The sequence below is a fragment of the Xenopus laevis genome, chromosome 4S, assembly GCF_017654675.1.
Source record: "Xenopus laevis strain J_2021 chromosome 4S, Xenopus_laevis_v10.1, whole genome shotgun sequence".
Taxonomy (NCBI): domain Eukaryota; kingdom Metazoa; phylum Chordata; class Amphibia; order Anura; family Pipidae; genus Xenopus; species Xenopus laevis.
In genome coordinates, this window is record NC_054378.1 from 2,301,906 (window position 1) to 2,324,769 (window position 22,864).

The window sequence follows — 22,864 nt, forward strand, 5'->3', positions numbered from 1 at the left end:
TTCCTCTTTCCTTCACGCGGCTGCGAATGCACATTAGAGTGAGAAGCCGAACATTAACAAAAAAGTCGTTATTTCTTTCTACTGCGCATGCGTCTGCCCCATCACTCCTATCAGATTTCTAATGTTTCTGCACCAACATCAGTCCTGTGTGCCTGCACCCGGGCCAATGCTATGATTCAGAGTGCAGGCACATCAGGAGCAGATTCTCGACCTGCATCAGGTGTGGCAGTAGCCTGAGAAACCCTGTTGTTTAATTTGTGCTTTTTAAAGGGGAAGTTCACATTCTTAGTGGCATCTCAGTGTCACATTTCCCCTCCTTAAGACTTCCTGAATAAGTTGATAGATTTCTTCGCATCAGAGAAATGCCACCAACTAATGTATCAAACTGTATTAGTTGATCTATAAAAGAAGAGCCTGGGGAGCATATTTGTAGGGGGCGATGCTCCAGGTCGAGGTTTACTGAGTGTTGCTGGGCAGTAGTGACATAACTACTAGTGATGTGCGGGTCAAGAAAAACTCAACCATCACCTGACCCAAACCCGCTGCTCCTCCACCGGGACATGACCAAAACCAGTCACATTCTCCTCTTTATATCCCCAATATAGCCCCGTTGTGATGTCACAAAAGGGTCGGGGCCTGTGTGATTATATATAAAGCCTGAACCCTCCCACAGTCCGAGGATGTTGTGCAGACTTCGGGCCGGCCCACACATCACTAGTACCTACCACCAGAATAGACACCAAATTTTAGTGGGACCTGACTTTATTTTTATTTTTCCAAAAACCATGACATTGGGGCTCATTTATCAACACTGGGCAAATTTGCCCATGGGCAGTTACCTATAGCAACCAATCAGTGATTAGTTTTTTGAAACCAGCTGCCAGTAGAACAACCTTCTCTAAGTCCTTATTGATCAATAAAGAGGGCCTTGGCTTTCACCTTATAGGGCACAATATATGCACCACTAAGGATAGAACTACACGGGCGATTTTTGGTGGGCGTCCATACGTTCCGAAGCAAGGAAGCGCAGGCATCGCGTCAGATGCGCCGGATCTTATGTAAGTAATACAAATGTCACACGTACAAGCTGATTGCATCTGACACAACTGTTGTACGCAACGCTGCATGTTGCGTCTTCATCCGTCAGTTGTGTTGTTTCGGATGCAATCAGCTCGTACGTGTGACATTTGTATTACTTACATATGATTTGGCGCATCCGACGTGACCCCTGCGCTTCCTCGCGTTGGAACGGATGGACGCCCACCGAAAATCGCCCATGTAATTCCACCCTAAATCATTAGCTCGCCCTCCAGCCGCCAACACATTTTTCATTTCTTTAATCTGCTGTTTCTGAAATTAATAAATTGGTTTCTATATACCACTATGGGATCCGTTATCCAGAAAGCTCGGAATACGGAAAGGCCGTCTCCCATAGTCTCCATTTTATCCAAATAATCCAATGATTTCCTTTTTCTCTGTAATAATAAATTGGTACTTTGTACTTGATCCCAACTAAGATATAATTAATCCTTATTAGAAGCAAAATCAGCCTATTGGGTTTATTTCATATTTACATGGTTTTCTAGTAGACCGGAAAACCCCATTGATCATTCTGTATAACAGGTCCCATACATATATATATAAATATATATGTCTGTGTGTTTCATTTATCCAACTTGTAGCCTTTGGGCTGGAAAATCATTGTGCTAATGCAGTAGTAGCATATTCTCATTCACTTTGTGCTTGCAGCTCCCATACACTTGTTTTCTCTCGCTCAGATTACAGGCTGGAATAAATCACAGACTTGCACTGTAGATAGAAAATGACAGTAAAAGATGGTTATTTCATTTCCCTTATACCAGTGAGAGCAGTATAATAACAACCAGTCCTGCCAGGGGCCACATTTCTGCTGCCGGTAGCTAAAATAAAATCAGATTAGAATTTTTTTTTGGTATTTACATTAGTCTTTTTACTATAACTGATAAGCAGCTGTGGTTTCTTATCATTTTGCAGCATGGTCAGCGGGCACACTCCCCCCCACCTCTCTGTTCTCCCTAACTCCTCCCCTTTCTCTGTTCTTAACTCCTCCCCTTTCTCTGGCTCCAAATTCCCCCGTCTTCCTCAAGGACATCCGAAGGTCACAGTGTAATTACAGGTGTCATGTGACTGCCCCTATAATAAACACTTATATTATAGGCACTTAACCTCTTCACCACCAGGAAGCTGCCTTTCCCATCTGGGTGCTGTAACAAAAACTCTTTTTGGGTGAGGTTTCACCAATAGCTCATGCAGCTGACAAGGGTGGGCTGTAAATATAAGAGCAATAAGCTAAAAAGCGTCCCCATTCCTGGACAATTGGATAGAAGAGAAAGAGAGGGTAATAAGCATTGTAAAACTTTATTATTAGTCTTACTTCCCCTTTAAATGACAACCTTTTGTCTGCAACCCAAATTGTCTGTTCTCACAAACAGACTGTAGAACTTCAATTGCAGAGTATTTGGCACCTTGTTCACATTGCAATTGAAGTGCTGCAGTCTGCTTGCCATTTATAGTTGAACTACACCCTGGCTTTGCACCGGGTCTTGTTGGCACTCACACACCCGACTCCATGGTGGCAGGGGTTAATATTTATAGCTATTCATTGCTGATTAATTGCATATATGTCTGGGTATATTATACCTTGTTCTAGCACTAATTCTGCTGTGCATGCTGGTCTTTGTAGTCCTTGTGGAGGGGCAGTATAATCCGCTGGTATCCCAGACTTACACAGTCACACTCAGTCCAGATTTTTCAAACCCAAACTGGTATTCATTGACAAGTGGCAAAACTTGACGGTCGAGTCTCAATGAAGTGGATCCTCCCATAATTCATCTGTGCTTTTTATGAGCTGAAAACTGGCGTATTTAATGGGAAACTGTCATGGGAAAACATGTTTTTTATCAAAACACATCAGTTAATAGTGCTGCTCCAGCAGAATTCTGCACTGAAATCCATTTCTCAAAAGAGCAAACAGATTTTTTTATATTAAATTTTGAAATCTGACATGGTGGTAGACATATTGTCAATTTCCCAGCTGCCCCAAGTCATGTGACTTGTGCTCTGATAAACTTCAGTCAGCGCCGATTCTAATGAAGACGCCGCCTGAGGCGGCTCTCTCGCACTAGCAAAGCCGAATTTCCGGTTTCAAAACCGGAAATTCGGCTCTTTAAAGTGACAGGAGCGGCTTTTTGCCGCCCCTGGAAACTTATCTGGCGCTGCCGCCTGAGGCGAGCGCCTCAGCTCGCCTCATTGGCGGAGCGCACCTGACTTCAGTCTCTCTTTACTGCTGTACTGCAAGTTGGACTGATATCACCCCTCCCTTTCCCCCAGCAGCCTAACAACAGAACAGTGGGAAGGTAACCAGATAGCAGCTCCCTAACACAAGATAACAGCTGCCTGGTAGATCTAAGAACAGCACTCAATAGTAAAATCCAGGTCCCACTGAGACACATTCAGTTACATTGAGTAGGAGAAACAACAGCCTGCCAGAAAGCAGTTCCATCCTAAAGTGCTGGCTCTTTCTGAAATCACATGACCAGGTAAAATGAGCTGAGATGCACCTACACACCAATATTACAAATAAATACACTTGCTGCTTCAGGAATGACATTTTATATTGTACAGTGAATTATTTGCAGTGTAAACTGTGTCATTTAGAAATAAAAACTACACCATAAAAATCAGGACAGTATCCCTTTTAGGTTCTGGTTTATGACACATGTAATATGTCACTTATTGCAGCAGTGAGAACCGCCAGTGATGTGCTGAGACTAGAGGTCGTTTGAAGAACATGGTACAGTAGTCGGTGTCTGTCAGTGTGTGACTCGCATAAGCCAAATAGTTGTATGACAGACATATTGGATCAGCTGGAGACTCTCTCCCCAAGGTCACAGAGGGAGACAGGAGCTTCCATTCAGGCACAAAGAGAGGGGGTCCCTGCTCAGGCTGCCGTGGCCCCTTTCCCAAAAACCCCAGTGTAACATTCAAGCTTATCATTCTACTGCCACTAATACAATAGGAACTGCAAAAGGCAATGTGGCACATACCCTTTCATACCCCAGCAACCACAATAACCCACAGCATTGCCCCTAGCAACCACAATAACCCACAGCACTTCCCCTAGCGACCACAATAACCCACAGCACTGCCCCTAGCAACCACAATAACCCACAGCACTTCCCCTAGCGACCACAATAACCCACAGCACTTCCCCTAGCAACCACAATAACCCACAGCACTTCCCCCAGCGACCACAATAACCCACAGCACTGCCCCTACAACCACAATAACCCACAGCATTGCCCCTAGCAACCACAATAACCCACAGCATTGCCCCTAGCAACCACAATAACCCACAGCACTGCCCCTACAACCACAATAACCCACAGCACTTCCCCTAGCGACCACAATAACCCACAGCACTGTCCCTAGCAACCACAATAACCCACAGCACTGCCCCTAGCAACCACAATAACCCACAGCACTGTCCCTAGCAACCACAATAACCCACAGCACTTCCCCCAGCAACCACAATAACCCACAGCACTGCCCCTAGCAACCACAATAACCCACAGCACTGTCCCTAGCAACCACAATAACCCACAGCACTTCCCCTAGCGACCACAATAACCCACAGCACTGTCCCTAGCAACCACAATAACCCACAGCACTGTCCCTAGCAACCACAATAACCCACAGCACTTCCCCCAGCAACCACAATAACCCATAGCACTGCTGCTTGCAGATGTTGCAATACTAGCTCTCAGCAGTCTTTGTCGTGATTGGTGAGTCACAAAAGTGATAATTGTATATATTACTAAGCAGCAGTTCACAGTGTTAATGCTTTATTATAACTTTATTGTGCGCACGAGAGAGAGGAGAACTCGTAGGACTACAATTCCCACAATCCCTGATAGAATGAGAGTTACAGATTTTCATACACCGGACGTTGCCTATAACTGTGGGACGTACAATAAAAACAAGGAACTGAATTAAGCAGCAGAGAGAAGCGGCAACTCGTTTGTGACTTTCCCACACAGGCCGCTGAGCTGAAGTGAATCCCCTCTGACTGACAGCGTCTGTGCAAAGCTGGAACTGAGAGACCACCGGACAGTGTAGCCCCGCCCACCCAACTTGTCACAGAAGAGGGCGGGGCCAGTGTAGGAATAGGAAGTGTGTGTGTCACACGGTGAGAGAGAGTGTGTGAGATCCGTGTCCTCTGCTGTGTCCTACAGCCGCCTCTGTCCCCTCACACATTATACTCACATTATACTCACATTATACTCACATTATATACTCACATTATATACTCATATTATATACTCACATTATATACTCACATTATATACTCACATTATATACTCACATTATATACTCACATTATACTCACATTATACACTCATATTATACTCACACACACACATTATACACTCACTGCTGAGCCGCACTCCCTTCACTCCAAAGAGAAACGACTGGTGACACAATATTATTATCTACAGGAACAAGTCCCACACACACACATATCTCTGTACTTACACATTCTTACTTCTCACACTCACACTCACACTCAGCACCTCTAGTCTGGGACCCACAGCTGAATATGACAACAGGACCCTCATACTGTGAGTATTTACTCTTTTATATGTCTCTTATATATTCTCGTATATATTTATATTCTCTTATATATTTCTCTTATATATTGTCATATATTTCTCTTATATTTCTCTTTATATTCTCTTATATTTCTATTTCTATTTCCCTTTATATTTCTCTTATATTTCCCTTTATATTTCTCTTATATTTCCCTTTATATTTCTCTTATATTTCTCTTTATATTTCTCTTATATTTCTCTTTATATTTCTCTTATATTTCTCTTTATATTCTCTTTATATTCTCTTTATTTTCTCTTATATTTCTCTTATATTTCTCTTTATATTTCTCTTTATATTTCTCTTATATTTCTCTTTATATTTCTCTTTATATTTCTCTTATATTTCTCTTTATTTTCTCTTATATTTCTCTTATATTTCTCTTTATATTCTCTTTATATTCTCTTTATTTTCTCTTATATTTCTCTTATATTTCTCTTTATATTTCTCTTTATATTTCTCTTATATTTCTCTTTATATTCTCTTTATATTCTTCTTTATTTCTCTTTATATTCTCTTATATTCTCTTTATATTTCTCTTTATATTTCTCTTTATATTTCTCTTATATTCTCTTTATATTCTCTTTATATTCTCTTATATTTTCTCTTATATTTCTCTTTTTTATTCTCTTGATATTTCTCTTTATATTTCTCTTTATATTCTCTTATATTTCTCTTTATATTCTCTTATATTTCTCTTTATATTTCTCTTTATATTCTCTTTATATTCTCTTTATATTCTCTTATATTTCTCTTGATATTTCTCTTTATATTCTCTTATATTTCTCTTTATATTTCTCTTATACATTCCTATGGCACTGGTTTTATTCATTGTCTGACAATAACAAGAGTCCTTGTATTCACTTCACTTTCCTCTGACTCAGGGTCACGGTCAGGTCTAATTCTACAAACCCAGCCCAAAACCAGCCAAGAGTCACTTCAACAGTAGCCCAAAATAGCCCAATATGTGCAGTGAAAAAAAGTAAAATAAATGAATATATGTGTGAAATACTCCTTTTTCTAATATTGCCATGAAGTAAAATGGGAGAGATTGGGCCGTCACCAGGGGGGTAAGTAGAGAGGGGGCCCAGGAGGTATAGGGGTCCCTAATACAAATACAAATTCATTAAATATTGGTAAAACAGCTCAACCTCTAGACATTTTGCTGGTTTTTGCCCCAAAATTGTCTGAAATGGAGGAAAGTGAGTGGAAAATGTGAGAATGCTTAAGAGTGACGGGAGACTGGGGTACAGAGGCCAAAATGTGGGAACTCCCGACTTCTACACAAGTTAGTCCCATTGCATGCTGGGTATTGTAGTCTTACATTCAACTTGGCAGTCAGTAAATTATTAAAGGGGTTGTTCACCTTCAAGCAACTAGTTGTTTTCAGATAGATCACCAGATATAACGACTTTTTCCAATGACTTTCTATTCGTGACCATTTTTCTATTATTGAAGTGTAAAGTGTCATTTTTCACCTTCTGAAGCAGCTCTGGGAGGGGGGGTCGCCGACCCTGTAAACTGTTCTAAATTGATACATTTAGTTGATACATTTGTTATGTTTGTCTCTGCTGGGTTTCATTACAGGCAGCTGTTAGACTTGATACAATAGTTACTGATACTCCAGAGATGCTGCTGAGAAATGGATCAACTCAATGTTGTAAAATTGTGACAGTTTAGAGTCTGAATCACCTGAATTACTGAGTTGTCAGACTCAAACACCAGAGACACCAACATTCAACTTTACACTGTGCTAGCAATTTATTAGGTCTCTATTTACATACTAATGCTATTCATTGGCCTGTCCCTATAGCTTCCAGTGCAGTGCAACTTTGTAACATTATTTCTTATAACTCATGTTCAAGAATATATTCATATAAAAAGGTCTAATAAAGCCCTGGAGGAGGTACAGGTATGGGATCCGTTATCCGGAAACCCATTATCCAGAAAGTTCAGAATTACGGATTCAGTTATTCTCTGTAATAATAAAACAATACCTTTTACGTGATCCCAACTAAGATATAATTAATCCTTATTGGAAACAGAACCGGCCTAATGGGTATATGTAATGTTTACATGATTTTCTAGTATGAAGCTCCAAATTATGGAAAGATCTGTTATCGGGAAAACCCCTGGTCCCGAGCATTCTGGATAACAGGTCCCATACCTGTATTCCCAGTTATAAATATGCCTATAGAACCCCCTTTTACTTTACATTGACTTTTATTATTGCAGGTGAAAATTTATATGATATTTATGTGTATTTTAATACTATGTATAGAATAGTATAATGACACGTTTTTATAGTATAATACACACATATATAACTGGCCCAGTGTCCCTATATGATGACTTACTTATTTAAATGACTTAAACAAGTTCACAATTCTCGGGCATGTATTAATCATGCTCATCATTTATTATAGGCATATGTGGAGGCAATCTGTGGTCTCCAGAGCTTACCCTTTTTATTTCAGCTGAGAAGTCGTCCATTGACTTTGAGGCAAGGTCACTGAGAGTTGACGGCTAAAGTCAGATGAAGGTTCATTGTTACAGTTGTACACAGCCTGCTGTTAGGTGCTTAATGATCATCAGTTCCCACAGGTCTTTATAGATAGAGCGAGATATATATATATATATATATATATATATATATATACACACACACATATATACACCTTTCTTATTCTCAGTCCTAGGGGCAAATTTACTTATGGTCAAATATCGAGGGTTAATTAACCCTCGATATTCGACTGTCGAAGTTAAATCCTTCAACTTCGAATATTGAAGTCGAAGGATTTACCGCAATTCGTTCGATCGAACGATTAAATCCTTGGAAACGTCCGTTTCGAAGGATTTTAATTCATTGAGCGAACGATTTTTCTTCGACCAAAAAAAGATTGCAAATCCTATGGGGACCTTCCCCATAGGCTAACATTGACTTTGGTAGGTTTTAGGTGGCGAACTAGGGGGTCGAAGTTTTTATTTTAAAGAGACAGTACTTCGACTATCGAATAGTCGAACGATTTTTAGTTCGAAACGTTCGATTTGAAGGTCGAAGTAGCCCACTCGATGGTCGAAGCAGCCAAAAAAAACATTCGAAATTCAAAGTTTTTTTTTTTATTCTATTCCTTCACTCGAGCTTAGTAAATGGGCCCCCTAGTGTATTTGTTAGCCTGTCTTATATTTGCAATTTAAATCTACATCTATATGATTGTATCCATTAGGATATTCCACTTTTGTTTGAATTATGGCATGCTTCACCCGTTCTCTGTGTGCCTTATATGCATTCAGTCTGGCCTAAAAGAGGTTTTACTCTTATATAGCTTAATAATGTTTGTATTCTAGCACAGGTCCGGACTGAGATTCAAAATAGGCCCTGGCATTTCAGGTACACAGAGGCCCAAACAGGCCACACAGCAGCCTCCCAATATACAGCGACTCTCTATGGCAACTTACAGCAGCCCCCTCTGGCATTTGCCAGAACCTACAGATTGCCAGTCCGGGCCTGTTCTAGCATAGTGTTTGGATCTGTTATTGCTATTTTGCAAGCTTCACAAGCAAGTAGTTGCTCTGTTCTGAGACTTTGGTGCAAACAATTGTGTCAACCCAACTGTCACATCCAGTTCATGTCACACACACTTTGGTTGGCTTGTGATTCTACTGTTTTTGAATAATAAAGGCGATGGTATGGTGCCATTGCCTTTAGATTTTAACCCACAATTTGGGGTTATGTAATAAAAGGCACTAAGTTTGCCCGGGGCAGTAACCCATAGCAACCAATCAACGGGTAGCATTTACTAGACAACTGATTAAATGCAAGGATCTTATTGGTTGCCATGGGTTACTGCTCCTGGGCAAACTTAGTGCCTTATATTACATATGGGGGAATGTTTCTTGAGCAACTCTGTTCCAGTCTAATCATTTTGTAATGTTTACTACCCCCACACTCAGGATCTGTGCTCAGTGGGTTAGGAAATTGGAGAGCTAAAAAAGAAAGAGGCACAGGTCAGAGGTCAGACTGACCAATCTACATACACTCATCTGTCACTATATTTCTGTCTTGCTGTACATTCTTATTAACTATTCATCACCTTCACTTCCCCGGCAGCATCAGATTATCCACTGTTCACCCCTTATCATTGTTTTTCTGGAAGGTCTTTGGCTTATGTTACACTTACAGCGCAGGTGACTTACAAAATCAGGGGCATTTTAAAAAATTCACATTGCTTGGGCTTCTCTAGTTTTATTTAAAGGAGAACTAAAGCCTAACTAAAGAAGTAGGTAGAAATGTTGTACATGATGTTTTTTGCTTCTGTACCAGCCCAAGGCAACCACAGCCCTTTAGCAGTAAAGATCTGTGTCTCCAAAGATGCCCCAGTAGCTCCCCATCTTCTTTTCTGCTGATTCACTGATTCACATGCTCTGTGCTGCTGTCACTTACTGAGCTTAGGGACCCACTCACAATATACAGTACACATAGAATAGAAATGTCACAATATAAGGCTGATTAGTAATTAATACACATAATTACTACATGGCAGCACAGAAACCAGTGCAATTAGCATCAGAATTGAATAATCAGCAAACCTGTAGCATCAGCTTATATTACAGCCAGGGAAGCTCATTTTCTGCTGGATAATTAGTGACGAGCCCTAAGCTTAGCTTCTCAACAGCCAATCAGAGCCCACTGAGCATGTGAGTGTCACAGACACTTTCCAAGATGGTGACCCCCTGTGACAAGTTTGAAGTCCTGGATCATTGCTGCTATTGACAAGCTCAAACTTTAGCCTTGTGCAATATGTTCTGTATGTAAAATAGGGCATTTTTAGCCATATTCATTTTTAGGGTTTAGTTCTCCTTTAAATGAGTCATGTTTACTGAATTTCCAAGAGGTGTCCTGATTTTTCTCATGATCCGGTAGCCTTTCCCTATCCCCACTTGCCCAGCCTTACACAAACTGCCTATTCTGCTGTGTATCCACAAACAAGGGGTTGTTGCCGCTGATCTGTTCTCTGTCCTCTATTCCCTGGTGTTATTGCAAAACCTGTCTGACTAAAGTGTGTGTGTGTATATGTATATATGAAGAACAGAGCAAAGGTCACACCATGTTTTGCTACTCATTTCCTTCTCATTCTACCTACTTGCCATCGCCCATAGACTCCATTTTATCCAAATAATCCAAATTTTCTAAAATAATTTCCTGTGTAATAATAAAACAGTCGCTTGTACTTGATCCCAACTAAGATATAATTAATCCTTATTGGAAGCAAAATCAGCCTATTGGGTTTATTTAACGTTTACATGATTTTCTAGTAGACTTAAGGTATGAAGATCCAGATTATGGAAAGATCCGTTATCTGGAAAACCCCAGGTCTGAGCATTCTGAATAATAGAGCCCATACATGTATATAAAAGCAGAGGCTATTACAGTTACTATACAGACTAGTAAATGGCTTGGGCAACCAGTTACCCGCAGCTTTGTTCGATCTGTATACCTGACAATTAGCTCTGCATTGTTTCCAAGGTTGTTACTTTACAGATAGAATGGACAGTGTATATACAGTTACTTGGACATAAATATATATATATTTATGTCTATATATATATACATATATATATATATATATATATATATATATATATATAAATCCATGATTACAATGTTTACCCTAGAGATGTCTGTACTCTGACCATTACAGAGAACAGTAAAGGTGGCCATTCATGGACCAATAAAAGTTGCCGAGTCGGCAGCTTATTGGCCTGTGTATGGGGCCCCCCGACGGGCTTCCCCGATGATCTCGATCGGATGGGACTAAAAATCCCGTCTGATCGCGGCCGCATCTATTTGTTGATGTGGTCCCACGATCTGACCGCCCGTTACAATTTGTTAGGATCCGATCGTTGGGCCCTAGGGTGGGCATATCGGGGAGAGATCCGCTCATTTGGCGACAAACGAAGCGGATCTCTCCGTGTATGGCCACCTTTAGTAGTAAGTGAATTTACCTATAGGGTTCAAAGTGTTTATACTTATTACGCTTGTGAAGCAAAAATAATAATCGGTGCAACATTTGCCCCAAGACGAATATCCCATAGCAACCGATCTGTAGGTAGTATTTACTGGACTGCTTTCAAATACTGATTGGCTGCTGTGGGTTATTTGACCTAGGGCCAACATTGTGCCTATTATTATATTGCCTTAAATAATTCTCAGAAAGGGCCTTAATTAGCTGCTTAATTATATGTATCACACTTGCCTTAATTCTTTCAAAATGATCCACAAACTGTCACAGGGGAGGCTTTGTTCCATAGCATTTGGAATGTTTGTTTTGTGCTCAGCTGGTGAAATAATGACAGAAAATACATGTGTATATGTCCTACGCTTATTTTTTCAAGCACTTTCTCAAGGTTCCTGTGTGGGACCGAAACGTTGGATGAATAAACCTTTTTTCTTTTTTTTGACACATGTTTTCTGTTTTTTGCTTAAAATCCTGTGAGTGCCATCAATCTACACTTTGTACCTACTTCTCATGCATGAGCACCCAGGTTTCGAATATATTCGGGGTGTGCGGCGCATATATATATATATAATCCAGTAAATGGACCCGCACTCGTTCATATTAGTGAAATAAATGTGCTTTTATTCACAGGTTCATTTCCAACGTTTCGGTCCTCTCTGGGACCTTTTTCAAGGAATATATATATCTGAATTGCTCTGGCATGCAAAATAATTCTCCAAATGATTGTACCTATCCGGCTGCAAGGATTCAGACAGAAAGCAGTACAGCTTCATGGCGCAGAATGCTGTTCAACTGCTCACATAAACATTTCTTTATCAATTGACCCAGGTATCAAGTTTGATTAATGTGTCAATCCATTAAATATTTTCATGAATGGCAGGAAATTTTTGATAAATGTTGAAAAAATATGAAATTGACCAGAAAACATGCCCTGTTCATTGATTGAAAATTTAGCGCCCTAATCTTAATTATAATTATAAGGTTTTTCTAGTGTTTTCTTTCACCCTAGCAGTTTTATTATTGGTGACAGGGAACTTATTAACGCTATCTGCTATAGCGCAAGGACTGACTCATTTCTGTCCAGGAGCAACTTTCTGATTGACTATTTTACAAACAGTTAAAGGAACAGTAACATCAAAAATGAAAGTGTTTTAAAGGAATGACAATATAATGTACTGTTACCATGCACTGGCAAAACTGGTGTGTTTGCATAAGAAACACTACTATAGTTCATGTAAACAAGCTGCTGTGTAGCCATGGGGGCAGCCATTCAAGCACAGGATACACAGTAGATAACAGATAAGTACTACTATAGTTCATGTAAACAAGCTGCTGTGTAGCCATGGGGGCAGCCATTCAAGCACAGGATACACAGTAGATAACAGATAAGTACTACTATAATTTATATAAACAAGCTGCAGTGTAGCCATGGGGGCAGCCATTCAAGCACAGGATACACAGTAGATAACAGATAAGTACTACTATAGTTTATATAAACAAGCTGCTGTGTAGCCATGGGGGCAGCCATTCAAGCACAGGATACACAGTAGATAACAGATAAGTACTACTATAATTTATATAAACAAGCTGCTGTGTAGCCATGGGGGCAGCCATTCAAGCACAGGATACACAGTAGATAACAGATAAGTACTACTATAGTTCATGTAAACAAGCTGCTGTGTAGCCATGGGGGCAGCCATTCAAGCACAGGATACACAGTAGATAACAGATAAGTACTACTATAATTTATATAAACAAGCTGCTGTGTAGCCATGGGGCAGCCATTCAAGCACAGGATACACAGTAGATAACAGATAAGTACTACTATAGTTTATATAAACAAGCTGCTGTGTAGCCATGGGGGCAGCCATTCAAGCACAGGATACACAGTAGATAACAGATAAGTACTACTATAGTTTATAGAAACAAGCTACTGTGTAGCCATGGGGGCAGCCATTCAAGCACAGGATACACAGTAGATAACAGATAAGTACTACTATAGTTTATATAAACAAGCTGCTGTGTAGCCATGGGGGCAGCCATTCAAGCACAGGATACACAGTAGATAACAGATAAGTACTACTATAGTTTATATAAACAAGCTGCTGTGTAACCATGGGGGCAGCCATTCAAGCACAGGATACACAGTAGATAACAGATAAGTACTACTATAGTTTATATAAACAAGCTGCTGTGTAGCCATGGGGCAGCCATTCAAGCACAGGATACACAGTAGATAACAGATAAGTACTACTATAGTTTATATAAACAAGCTGCTGTGTAACCATGGGGGCAGCCATTCAAGCACAGGATACACAGTAGATAACAGATAAGTTCTGAAGAATCCCATTGTATAATACAGAGTTTATCTTTTATCTGCTGTGCCTTTTCTCCTTTTTCAGCTTTGAATAAAAAGCTAAATAATTAAAAAAACACAAATAATAAAAAATGAAAACCAATTGCAAATTGTCTCAGAAGATCACTCTCTACAGCATACTAAATTTAATTTAAAGGTGAACAACCCCTTTTAATGCCATCACTACATTTTTTTGCAGAGTTGTTATACACAATGTCTTCCCGTGACAGACGCCCGGATCTTTGCATCAAGGCTGAACCAGGGACCCCAGAAAGCATCGGGCGTCGAAGTCCTAGTGGTTCCAGTGATAGTAGCGCCCATGGCCCAGATCCACCAGGACAACACTGTTGCAGAGATGAGGAGCAGGATGATGTTTCGGGCCGTGGCAAATATGTCCTGAATTCCATTCCCAAACGTCTTTGCCTGGTGTGTGGAGATGTGGCATCTGGCTATCACTATGGGGTTGCCTCATGTGAGGCATGCAAAGCCTTCTTCAAGCGCACCATCCAAGGTGAGGGGGGGCACAGATGCATTATATTTTCTTTTAAGAAAAAAAATAAAAAGGATCCCAGGCTGGGCCATATCACCCACTGCCTGGGGATACTAATTAGAAGCAAAAATGACTGTAATACCATCGGGAAGAAGGAAATATATATATCCAGGAATGGGATCCGTTATCCGGAAACCCATTATCCAGAAAGCTCCGAATTACGGAATGCCCATCTCCCATAGACTCCATTTTATCCAAATAATCCACATTTTTAAAAATAATTTCCTTTTTCTGTGTAATAATAAAACAGTCGCTTGTACTTGATCCCAACTAAGATATAATTAATCCTTATTGGAAGCAAAACCAGCCTATTGGGTTAATTTAATGTTTACATGATTTTCTAAAAGACTTTTGGTATGAAGATCCAAATTATGGAAAGATCCCTTATCCGGAAAACCCTGTGTCCCGAGAATTCTGGATAACCGGTCCCTTACCTGTATATATACAGCATACTATATTTAGTTTAGCTACTGTTTGTTTTATTTTCATTTTCTTTACATATCAAGTGATGTTTTTGGGTGTGGATCCTATTTTAACAATTACATTCTAGGGAAAGAAAAGTCTTATTTACATTAAAAATATTGCTAGTCTATACCTTTATTATTGACTGGACACTTCCCTGTATCTGTCTCAGGCAATATCGAGTACAGCTGTCCAGCCAGCAACGAGTGTGAAATTACCAAGAGACGTCGAAAGGCTTGTCAAGCTTGCCGCTTCACAAAGTGCCTCCGAGTGGGCATGCTAAAAGAAGGTGAGTGGGCATGTTAATAGAAGGTGAGTGGGAATGCTAAAAGAAGGTGAGTGGGCATGTTAATAGAAGTTGAGTGGGAATGCTAAAAGAAGGTGAGTGGGCATGTTAATAGAAGGTGAGTGGGAATGCTAAAAGAAGGTGAGTGGGCATGTTAATAGAAGGTGAGTGGGAATGCTAAAAGAAGGTGAGTGGGCATGTTAATAGAAGTTGAGTGGGAATGCTAAAAGAAGGTGAGTGGGCATGTTAATAGAAGGTGAGTGGGAATGCTAAAAGAAGGTGAATTGGAATAGTTCAGTATAAAAATAAAACTGGGTAAATAGATATTCTGTGCAAATTAAACAATGTATCTAATATGGTTAGTTAGGCAAAAATGTAATGTATGAACACTGCTTTTCAGCTCTCTTGGTTTACACTGATTGGTTACCAGACAGTAACCAATCAGATTCTTGAGGGCGAGCCACATGGGTCGTAACTGTTGATTTTGACTCTAACCAGCATACTGACTACCAATTCCAAACTCATTGAACAGTTATGTAGCTGACTAACTCAGAGTTAGAGAGCTGAAAAGCAGGAAGTAGTGTTCAGGCTATTATGTTACACATCCACTCACTCCAGCCTTAATGTAAATGTACAGTGAGTTTTGGAAGTTTCCTTATATTCAGTATAGCACTTTATTACCCTTTTTGTAATCCCAATCTCTACCAACATCTACATCAGCAGTATATGCGAGGTATTTCATATACTTTCATTGATATTCTTTCCTTCTGAATTTGTGAATCTGCTTATCTTTGTACAGCTGCATGCAGCAGTATGGCTTCTTTGTGTTCAGTGCTATTTATTACACTGGTCTTTGTCTCTATTCAGGGGTGCGCTTGGACCGTGTTAGAGGAGGACGTCAGAAATACAAGAGGAGGCCGGATGGAGAGGTGCTCCAATACACGTCTGGTGGGCAGGCTCATCACGCCACTGCAACTATGGTCAAAAAGCAGAGTAAGACTGCCTGTGTATACTCCTTATACCTCCCAACTGTCAGTTAATAGTGCTGCTCCAGTAGAATTCTGCACTGAAATCCCTTTCTCAAAAGAGCAAACATTATATCATTTTGAAATCTGACATGGGGCTAGATATATTGTCAGTTTCCCAGCTGTCCCCAATCATGCACCTATTAAATGTCTTCTGCCTACCCCTAGTCCATGTTCACTGCCCTCTCCTTCACTCTCCCCTACCTCATTCTCTCAACCTTCACCCTCCACTCCCTCCTTCCCCCTCCTTCACCCCCCCGACCTTTGAACTTAGAACCTCATAGTAAAACAATCACAATGCAAAACAGACCTAGTTTTAAAATTGAGACTGCTTCTTGCTGATTTAAAGTTCAAGGTGGTCAGAAATTGAACCCTGTATGTGTGATTTATGTGAACATTTTTTTTCATGTAATTTAAGAAGTGGGATATATTTCCTTTTTTCTACTGCCTACAAACTGCCCCAATCTGCTACCTAGAGATATTGCCACCATCTCTTGGCATATAGAACTTGGCCTTTCCTTTGGTACCATTGACCAGTAACTGCTGCAAGGTACAATTCAAGGCAGGTAATGGAAGAGGCCAAAAACAAGGTGCTTCATCTTGGCACAGGGAAGGGCTGGGCTCATTACCAGTCAGGTTTCTGGAGGATACCTAAAAGTGGACAGCATCTATTAGAAGATTCAGAAAGATAAAGTTCCAGTCTAAGCACAAATCCCTGTGTATATACACTGCTGCTGGTACACATGTGGTTAAATAAACAGTTCAGTGTACAAATAAAAACTGGGTAAATAGATAGTCTGTGTAAAAAATGTATCTAATATAGTTAGTCAAAAATGTAATATATAAAGGCTGGAGTGTCTGGGTGTGTAACATAATAGAACAGAACACTACTTCCTGCTTTTCAGGAACTCTGAGTTAGTCATTGACTATAAGGGGGCCCATATGGGACATAATTGTTCAGTGAGTTTGCAATTGATCCTCAGCATTCAGCTCAGTTCAACAGTTATGTCCCATGTGCCCCCCTCAATTCACTGATTGGTTACTGCCTGGTAACCAATTAGTGGAAAGCAAGAGAGCTGAAAAGCAGGAAGTAGTGTTCTGGCTATTATGTTACACATCCACTCACTCCAGCCTTTATATATTACATTTTTGCCTAACTAACTATATTAGATACATTGTTTATTTTGCACAGCCTATCTATTTACCCAGTTTTTATTTTTACACTGAACAATTCCTTTAACATTATCTTTGAAACAAATTCCAGTTTTCTTTTAAAGATAATTCATAATTCCAAAATGGCAGCAAAAGTGATCATTGATTTAGTGCACTGCATACAACATGTTCCCTGTGCAGTACAGTAGGACTAGGGTCCATTTGTCATGCCGTTTCAAGGCTATTTTTAATTTCACAGGCTTTGGCACATGTGAATATTTGTTTTGCCTCTTACTCACTTGCTCTGCTCTCACTTCTATTGGCAGCTCCAATGAATGCAGTTGTCTCACACTTACTGGTTGCAGAGCCAGACAAGTTGTTTGCTATGCCAGACCCAGCACTTCCTGATGGAGATTTGAAATATATGAGCACCCTGTGTGACCTTGCTGATCGGGAAATTGTCATCATCATTAGCTGGGCCAAGAACATCCCAGGTATGAGATCACAACAACGCTCTGCTGAGGAGATCTGGCATCAGCAGTCTGTTTTTATTTAAAGGAGAAGGTTAAAACTATGTAAGCCTTATCAGAAAGGTCCACCTAAATATACCAGTAAACCCTCAAAGTAATGCTGTCAAAAGAAACCGCACATTTCTTTCCTTCTATTGTGTACTCATGGGCTTCTGTATCAGACTTCATGTTTTCATCTTAAACAGCCTTGCCCTGGGCGTGAGCATGCTCAGTCTGCTCCTCTTCCCCACCCCCTCCCTTCTCTACTGTAATCTGAGCCCAGAGCTATAAATGAGCAGGGAGAGATTTAGGCAGGAAGTGATGTCACAGCAAGCTAATACGACAGCTGCTAACCAAACAGAAAGCTTCTAGAGCTTTTAACTCAGGTATGGTAAAACATTCTACAGAATAAATATAGCATTCTAGCTTGTACTATTGCAGCTGATCTATTGACAATAAAATGCCTCTATAGCTTTCCTTTTCCTTTAAGAAAAAATGTCACGGGACAGGATATAAAGTATGTCTTTAATATCTTAAATTGTATGGTGAAAATAAGGACCTCATTTAGAAATACAGCCATATACCAATGCAATAACCTGCAGCCAAGTATTCTATTTTCATTAGATTTATTTACTTTACTTATTTACTTTTATATCTTATAGAATGATCTTTTCTTAGCAATGATTCAGCTGGTCTTCATTTTTTATTTACATTTTACTACTGACCTATTAATCAGGCCAGCTCATATTCATCCAAAATATTCATAAAAAGACAAAAAAGTAAATAAAATAAATTAATAAAATGAAAAAAAAGGCAAATGCAAATTGTCTCAGAACATTACTGTCTAAATCACAATAAAAGTTAATTTAAAGGTCAACTGTTAATTTCTTAATGTACGGTAAGTATTCTGCCAACAGTGATAGTCTATTAAAAACTTTGCACTTTAAATGAGCATTTGGCAGCACTGTATTCATAAGTGATACCCTGGTGGAGGCACAAACACTTTTTTCCCTTCTATGTCCTATTTTGTGTGTCATTTCCAATCACAGAAAGTGCTGTTTTTATCCCGAAAGTGGAGATAAATGAATATATTTTGTTTCCCTGTTCTGTGCTGTTTATTAAAGCAATAGGCAGAATGCAGTTTACCCACAAGCCCTATTTATTATACTGGCTTTACATAATTTTAATTCTAAGGCAAACTTCCCCTTTAAAGGGGAAGTAAAGTGTAAAATAGAATAAGGCTAGATATGCTGTATTTTGTATATTAAACATAAACATGAACTCACTGCACCACAAGCCAAATCAAACAAATGATTTATGCTTTCAAAGTTGGCCACAGGGGGTCACCATCTTGTAACTTTGTTATTCATCTTTGCAAGACCAAGACTGTGCACATGCTCAGTGAGGTCTGGGCTGCTTAGGGATCGTCATAAATGATCAAAACAGAACAAGTCAAATAATATCTGCCAGAAGCCGATACAGCAAGACTGATTAATAATCAGAATATACAGACTGCACTGGGTCCTGTGTTGTCATGTAATCTAATGTGGATTTTATAGTTTTTGTATTGTTTAATATAAACTTTTTCCAACTCTGCAGAACCAGTGGCTGCAGCAAAATAATCCTCCAAATAGAATCCCAGTTTATCTGTTTAAATCTGGCTCCATGATCTTTGTCCCTGCAGCTGGAGTTGGAAACAGTAAAGGGGATGTAAAGGCAAAAATAAAATCCAATAAAAATCTCTACACAGTCGCCGACTGCTCTACAGGGAAACAAACAAAGCTGCTTGAGTTCTGCATGGCTGGGAAGTAAGGCGGGGGCTCCCCCTGCTGTTCATAAGTATGATTGTTCCCTGCAGAGCAGTTAGGGACCGTCTGACAATTCCTATCCACAGCAGTAAATGAAGGGAGAATTTCACTGCATGCAGTCAGGTTTCTAATAAAAACAGTACACATTTTTTAATTAAAGAATATTGGAGATTTATTTTTCATTAAAGAAAGTAAAAATATTCTATTTTCTTAGGATTCTCCTCCCTTTCCCTTTCGGACCAGATGAGTCTGTTGCAGAGCGTCTGGATGGAGATTTTACTGCTTGGAGTTATTTTCCGCTCACTTCCATATGAAGACGAAGTTGTGTTTGCTGAGGATTTTGTGCTGGATGAGGAATCTTCTCGCTCTGGCCGTCTCACTGACCTCTGCTCGTGCATCCTGCACCTTGTCAGAAAGTATCGCACCCTGCGCCTGGAAAAGGAAGAGTACGTCATGCTGAAGGCTTTAACCCTTACTAACTCAGGTGAGCCAAACTCGCTTTAGGATGTTTAGGTTCTCAACACAGAGTGAAGTTAAAGATCACCACAGTTTTCTGGAGTGAAATACCGCTACTCTCCTTTTATTTCTATGGGATTTTTAAGAGTATTTATCAATGTGTGAACGTTCACTTAATGATAAATATCGTTTTCAAAATCCCATAGAAATGAATGGAGAGAGGCGGAATTTCACTCTAGTGGACTGTGGTGATTTCTAACTTCACTGTTAGGTAAATATTAGGGATGCACCGAACCCACTATTTGGGATTCGCCGAATCCCTGAATCCTTGGTGAAAGATTTGGCCGAATATCGAACCGAATTTGCAAATTAGGGTCAGGGAAGGAAAAAGTGGAAAAAAATCTTCTTGTGTGACAGTCACCTGATTTCCCTACCCGCCCCTAATTTACATATGCAAATTAGGATTCGGTTCAGCCAGGCACTAGGATTCGGCCGAATCGGAATCCTGCTGAAAAAGGCAGAATCCTGGATTCGGTGCATCCCTAGTTAATATACCCCTTAGAAGGAAGATTTGGGGGGCTAAACAAAATGTGTATTTCATATGTAGAGTTGAAATGCAATGAATTCCATATATATACCCTTCTTATGGCAGATTCCGTGCACATTGAGGATCCAGATGCAGTTCTGCGGCTCCGGGATGCCCTGCAAGAAGCTCTCAGTGAATATGAATCAAATCGTCACCCAGAAGAGCCCTGCAGGGATGGAAAGCTGCTATTAACTCTCCCACTTCTGCGTCAGACGGCTGGTCGTGTTCTCCAGCACTTTCATGCCCTGCGAGAGGAGGGAGCTGTCCCCATGCACAAGCTGTTTCTGGAGATGTTGGAAGCCATGATGGACTGAGGTTTATCAGAGACTTTATAAATATATATATATATATATATATATATATATATATATATATATATATATATATATAAACTCCTCCCAGTAGTCATAAAGGGAGAGTCTATATAACCAAAACATGCACTCAGAGAATAAGGACGGACGGAGCAGGAGGAGAAAATCAGGGAATGTGCTTTTTAATAGACACTGCCCTGACAAAAGACTGAACTGAGATTTGGGCAGCCTTGAAAAGAATGAAAAGGATACAGCCAAGAACAGAGTTGGATTCAGTAATAAGTAGGGATGCACCGAATCCAGGATTCCGTTCAGGATTCAGCCATTTTCAGCAGGATTTGGATTCGGCCGTAGCGAATCATAATTTGCATATGCAAATTAGAGTTGGGGAGGGAAATCGCGTGACTTTTTGGCACAAAACAAGGAAGTAAAAAATGTTTCCCATTCCCACCCCTAATTTGCATATGCAAATGAGTATTCGGTTCGGTATTCGGCCAAATCTTTCACTGAGGATTCTATCCAAAAAAGTGGATTCGGTGCATCCTTAGTAATAAGTAGGGATGTTTAGAGTCCAGGATTTGGCCTTTTTCAGCAGGATTCGGCCGAATCTTTTGTGAATGATTCGGTGCATCCCTAGTAATAAGCCATATAAAAGTGAGGGTAGTTATTTAATTCAGCTTGTGTACATAGCCTCCTGAAACGAGTGTAAGCACTGCAGAGTATGGTGTTATTACTGTAGTTCAGGTACAACATCCCAACGTAATGTACTTAATGTACAGGCCTTCGTGTGACTTCATGCCAATTTTTAAAGGATTTTTTTAGGTATATTGTTTCTTCCTAATGATGAGATATATGTATATATACACACATGTATAAGGGATGCACCGAATCCACTATTTTGGATTCGGCCGAACCCCCAAATCCTTCACAATAGATTCGGCAGAATACCAAACCAGAATCCTAATTTGCATATGCAAATTAGGGTGGGAAGGGGAAAACATTTTTTACTTCCTTGCCTATAGTCACGCAATTTCCCTCTCTGCCCCTAATTTGCATATGCAAATTCAGTTCGGTCTGGGCGGAAGGATTAGGCCAAATCCTGCTGAAAAAGGCCAGATCCTAGATTTGGTGCATCCCTAATATATATAAGGCAATACATAAAATTATTATCCTGTGAAATGCTACCCATAAGTTGTGGCCATCGTTATACAACAAATCTCAAGAGGATGTTATTGACTGAACTATACAACATGGTTGTAGAAACATTATGCAATCTGACCACTAGATGTCGCTGCAGTAAGTCGTATAATCAGTGCAAACATAATATTCTAATATGTGCAAAAACCACTAACTGTCACTGCACACAAGATCAGAAAGCCATGGCTATGTAAAATTAGAGTGTAATTATTATTATTATTATTTTTGTGTATAGGATAAGGGAAAAAAAATCATCGGTATGAATTTACATTGTGTAAATTGAAACAGGCAATTTCAATAGTAATAATAATGTAATAATAATAATAATAATGTAGTAATAATAATGTCACTAAATAATGTTTTTTTTCACAGACCAGATGGGCCACAGTGCACCATTTTTCAGTGTAAATCTAACATCTCCTTTAGCCTCAGGCCACACGGGCAGATTTGGGGAGATT

At 39.8% G+C, this 22,864-nt stretch overlaps 1 protein-coding gene across 2 annotated transcripts; it reads left to right on the forward strand.

The window, feature by feature from the left end:
• The first annotated feature begins 5,029 nt into the window (after positions 1 to 5,029).
• Positions 5,030 to 21,608, forward strand: esrra.S (estrogen related receptor alpha S homeolog). Of its 2 annotated transcripts, none has more exons than XM_018260044.2 (7): positions 5,030 to 5,660; positions 14,264 to 14,575; positions 15,249 to 15,365; positions 16,230 to 16,355; positions 17,866 to 18,033; positions 20,071 to 20,340; positions 20,965 to 21,605. In XM_018260044.2, exons 2-7 carry the CDS (start codon positions 14,278 to 14,280, stop codon positions 21,210 to 21,212), a joined length of 1,227 nt encoding a protein of 408 aa, XP_018115533.1. In that variant the 5' UTR covers positions 5,030 to 5,660; positions 14,264 to 14,277; the 3' UTR covers positions 21,213 to 21,605. The 2 variants fall into 2 exon arrangements, with proteins under 2 accessions (XP_018115533.1, XP_018115532.1); XM_018260043.2 differs by lacking the exon at positions 5,030 to 5,660 and adding an exon at positions 12,387 to 12,536 and having other exon boundaries at positions 20,965 to 21,608.
• The last annotated feature ends 1,256 nt before the right edge of the window (positions 21,609 to 22,864 follow it).

Excerpts from the sequence above, each read along its gene's own strand:
- esrra.S (XM_018260043.2), top strand. The coding sequence starts at position 12,428 with ATGATTGTACCTATCCGGCTGCAAGGATTCAGACAGAAAGCAGTACAG. Across the intron at positions 12,537-14,263 it reads TTCTTTATCAATTGACCCAG|AGTTGTTATACACAATGTCT; the intron begins GTATCAAGTTTG and ends ATTTTTTTGCAG. Across the intron at positions 18,034-20,070 it reads CTGGGCCAAGAACATCCCAG|GATTCTCCTCCCTTTCCCTT; the intron begins GTATGAGATCAC and ends CTATTTTCTTAG.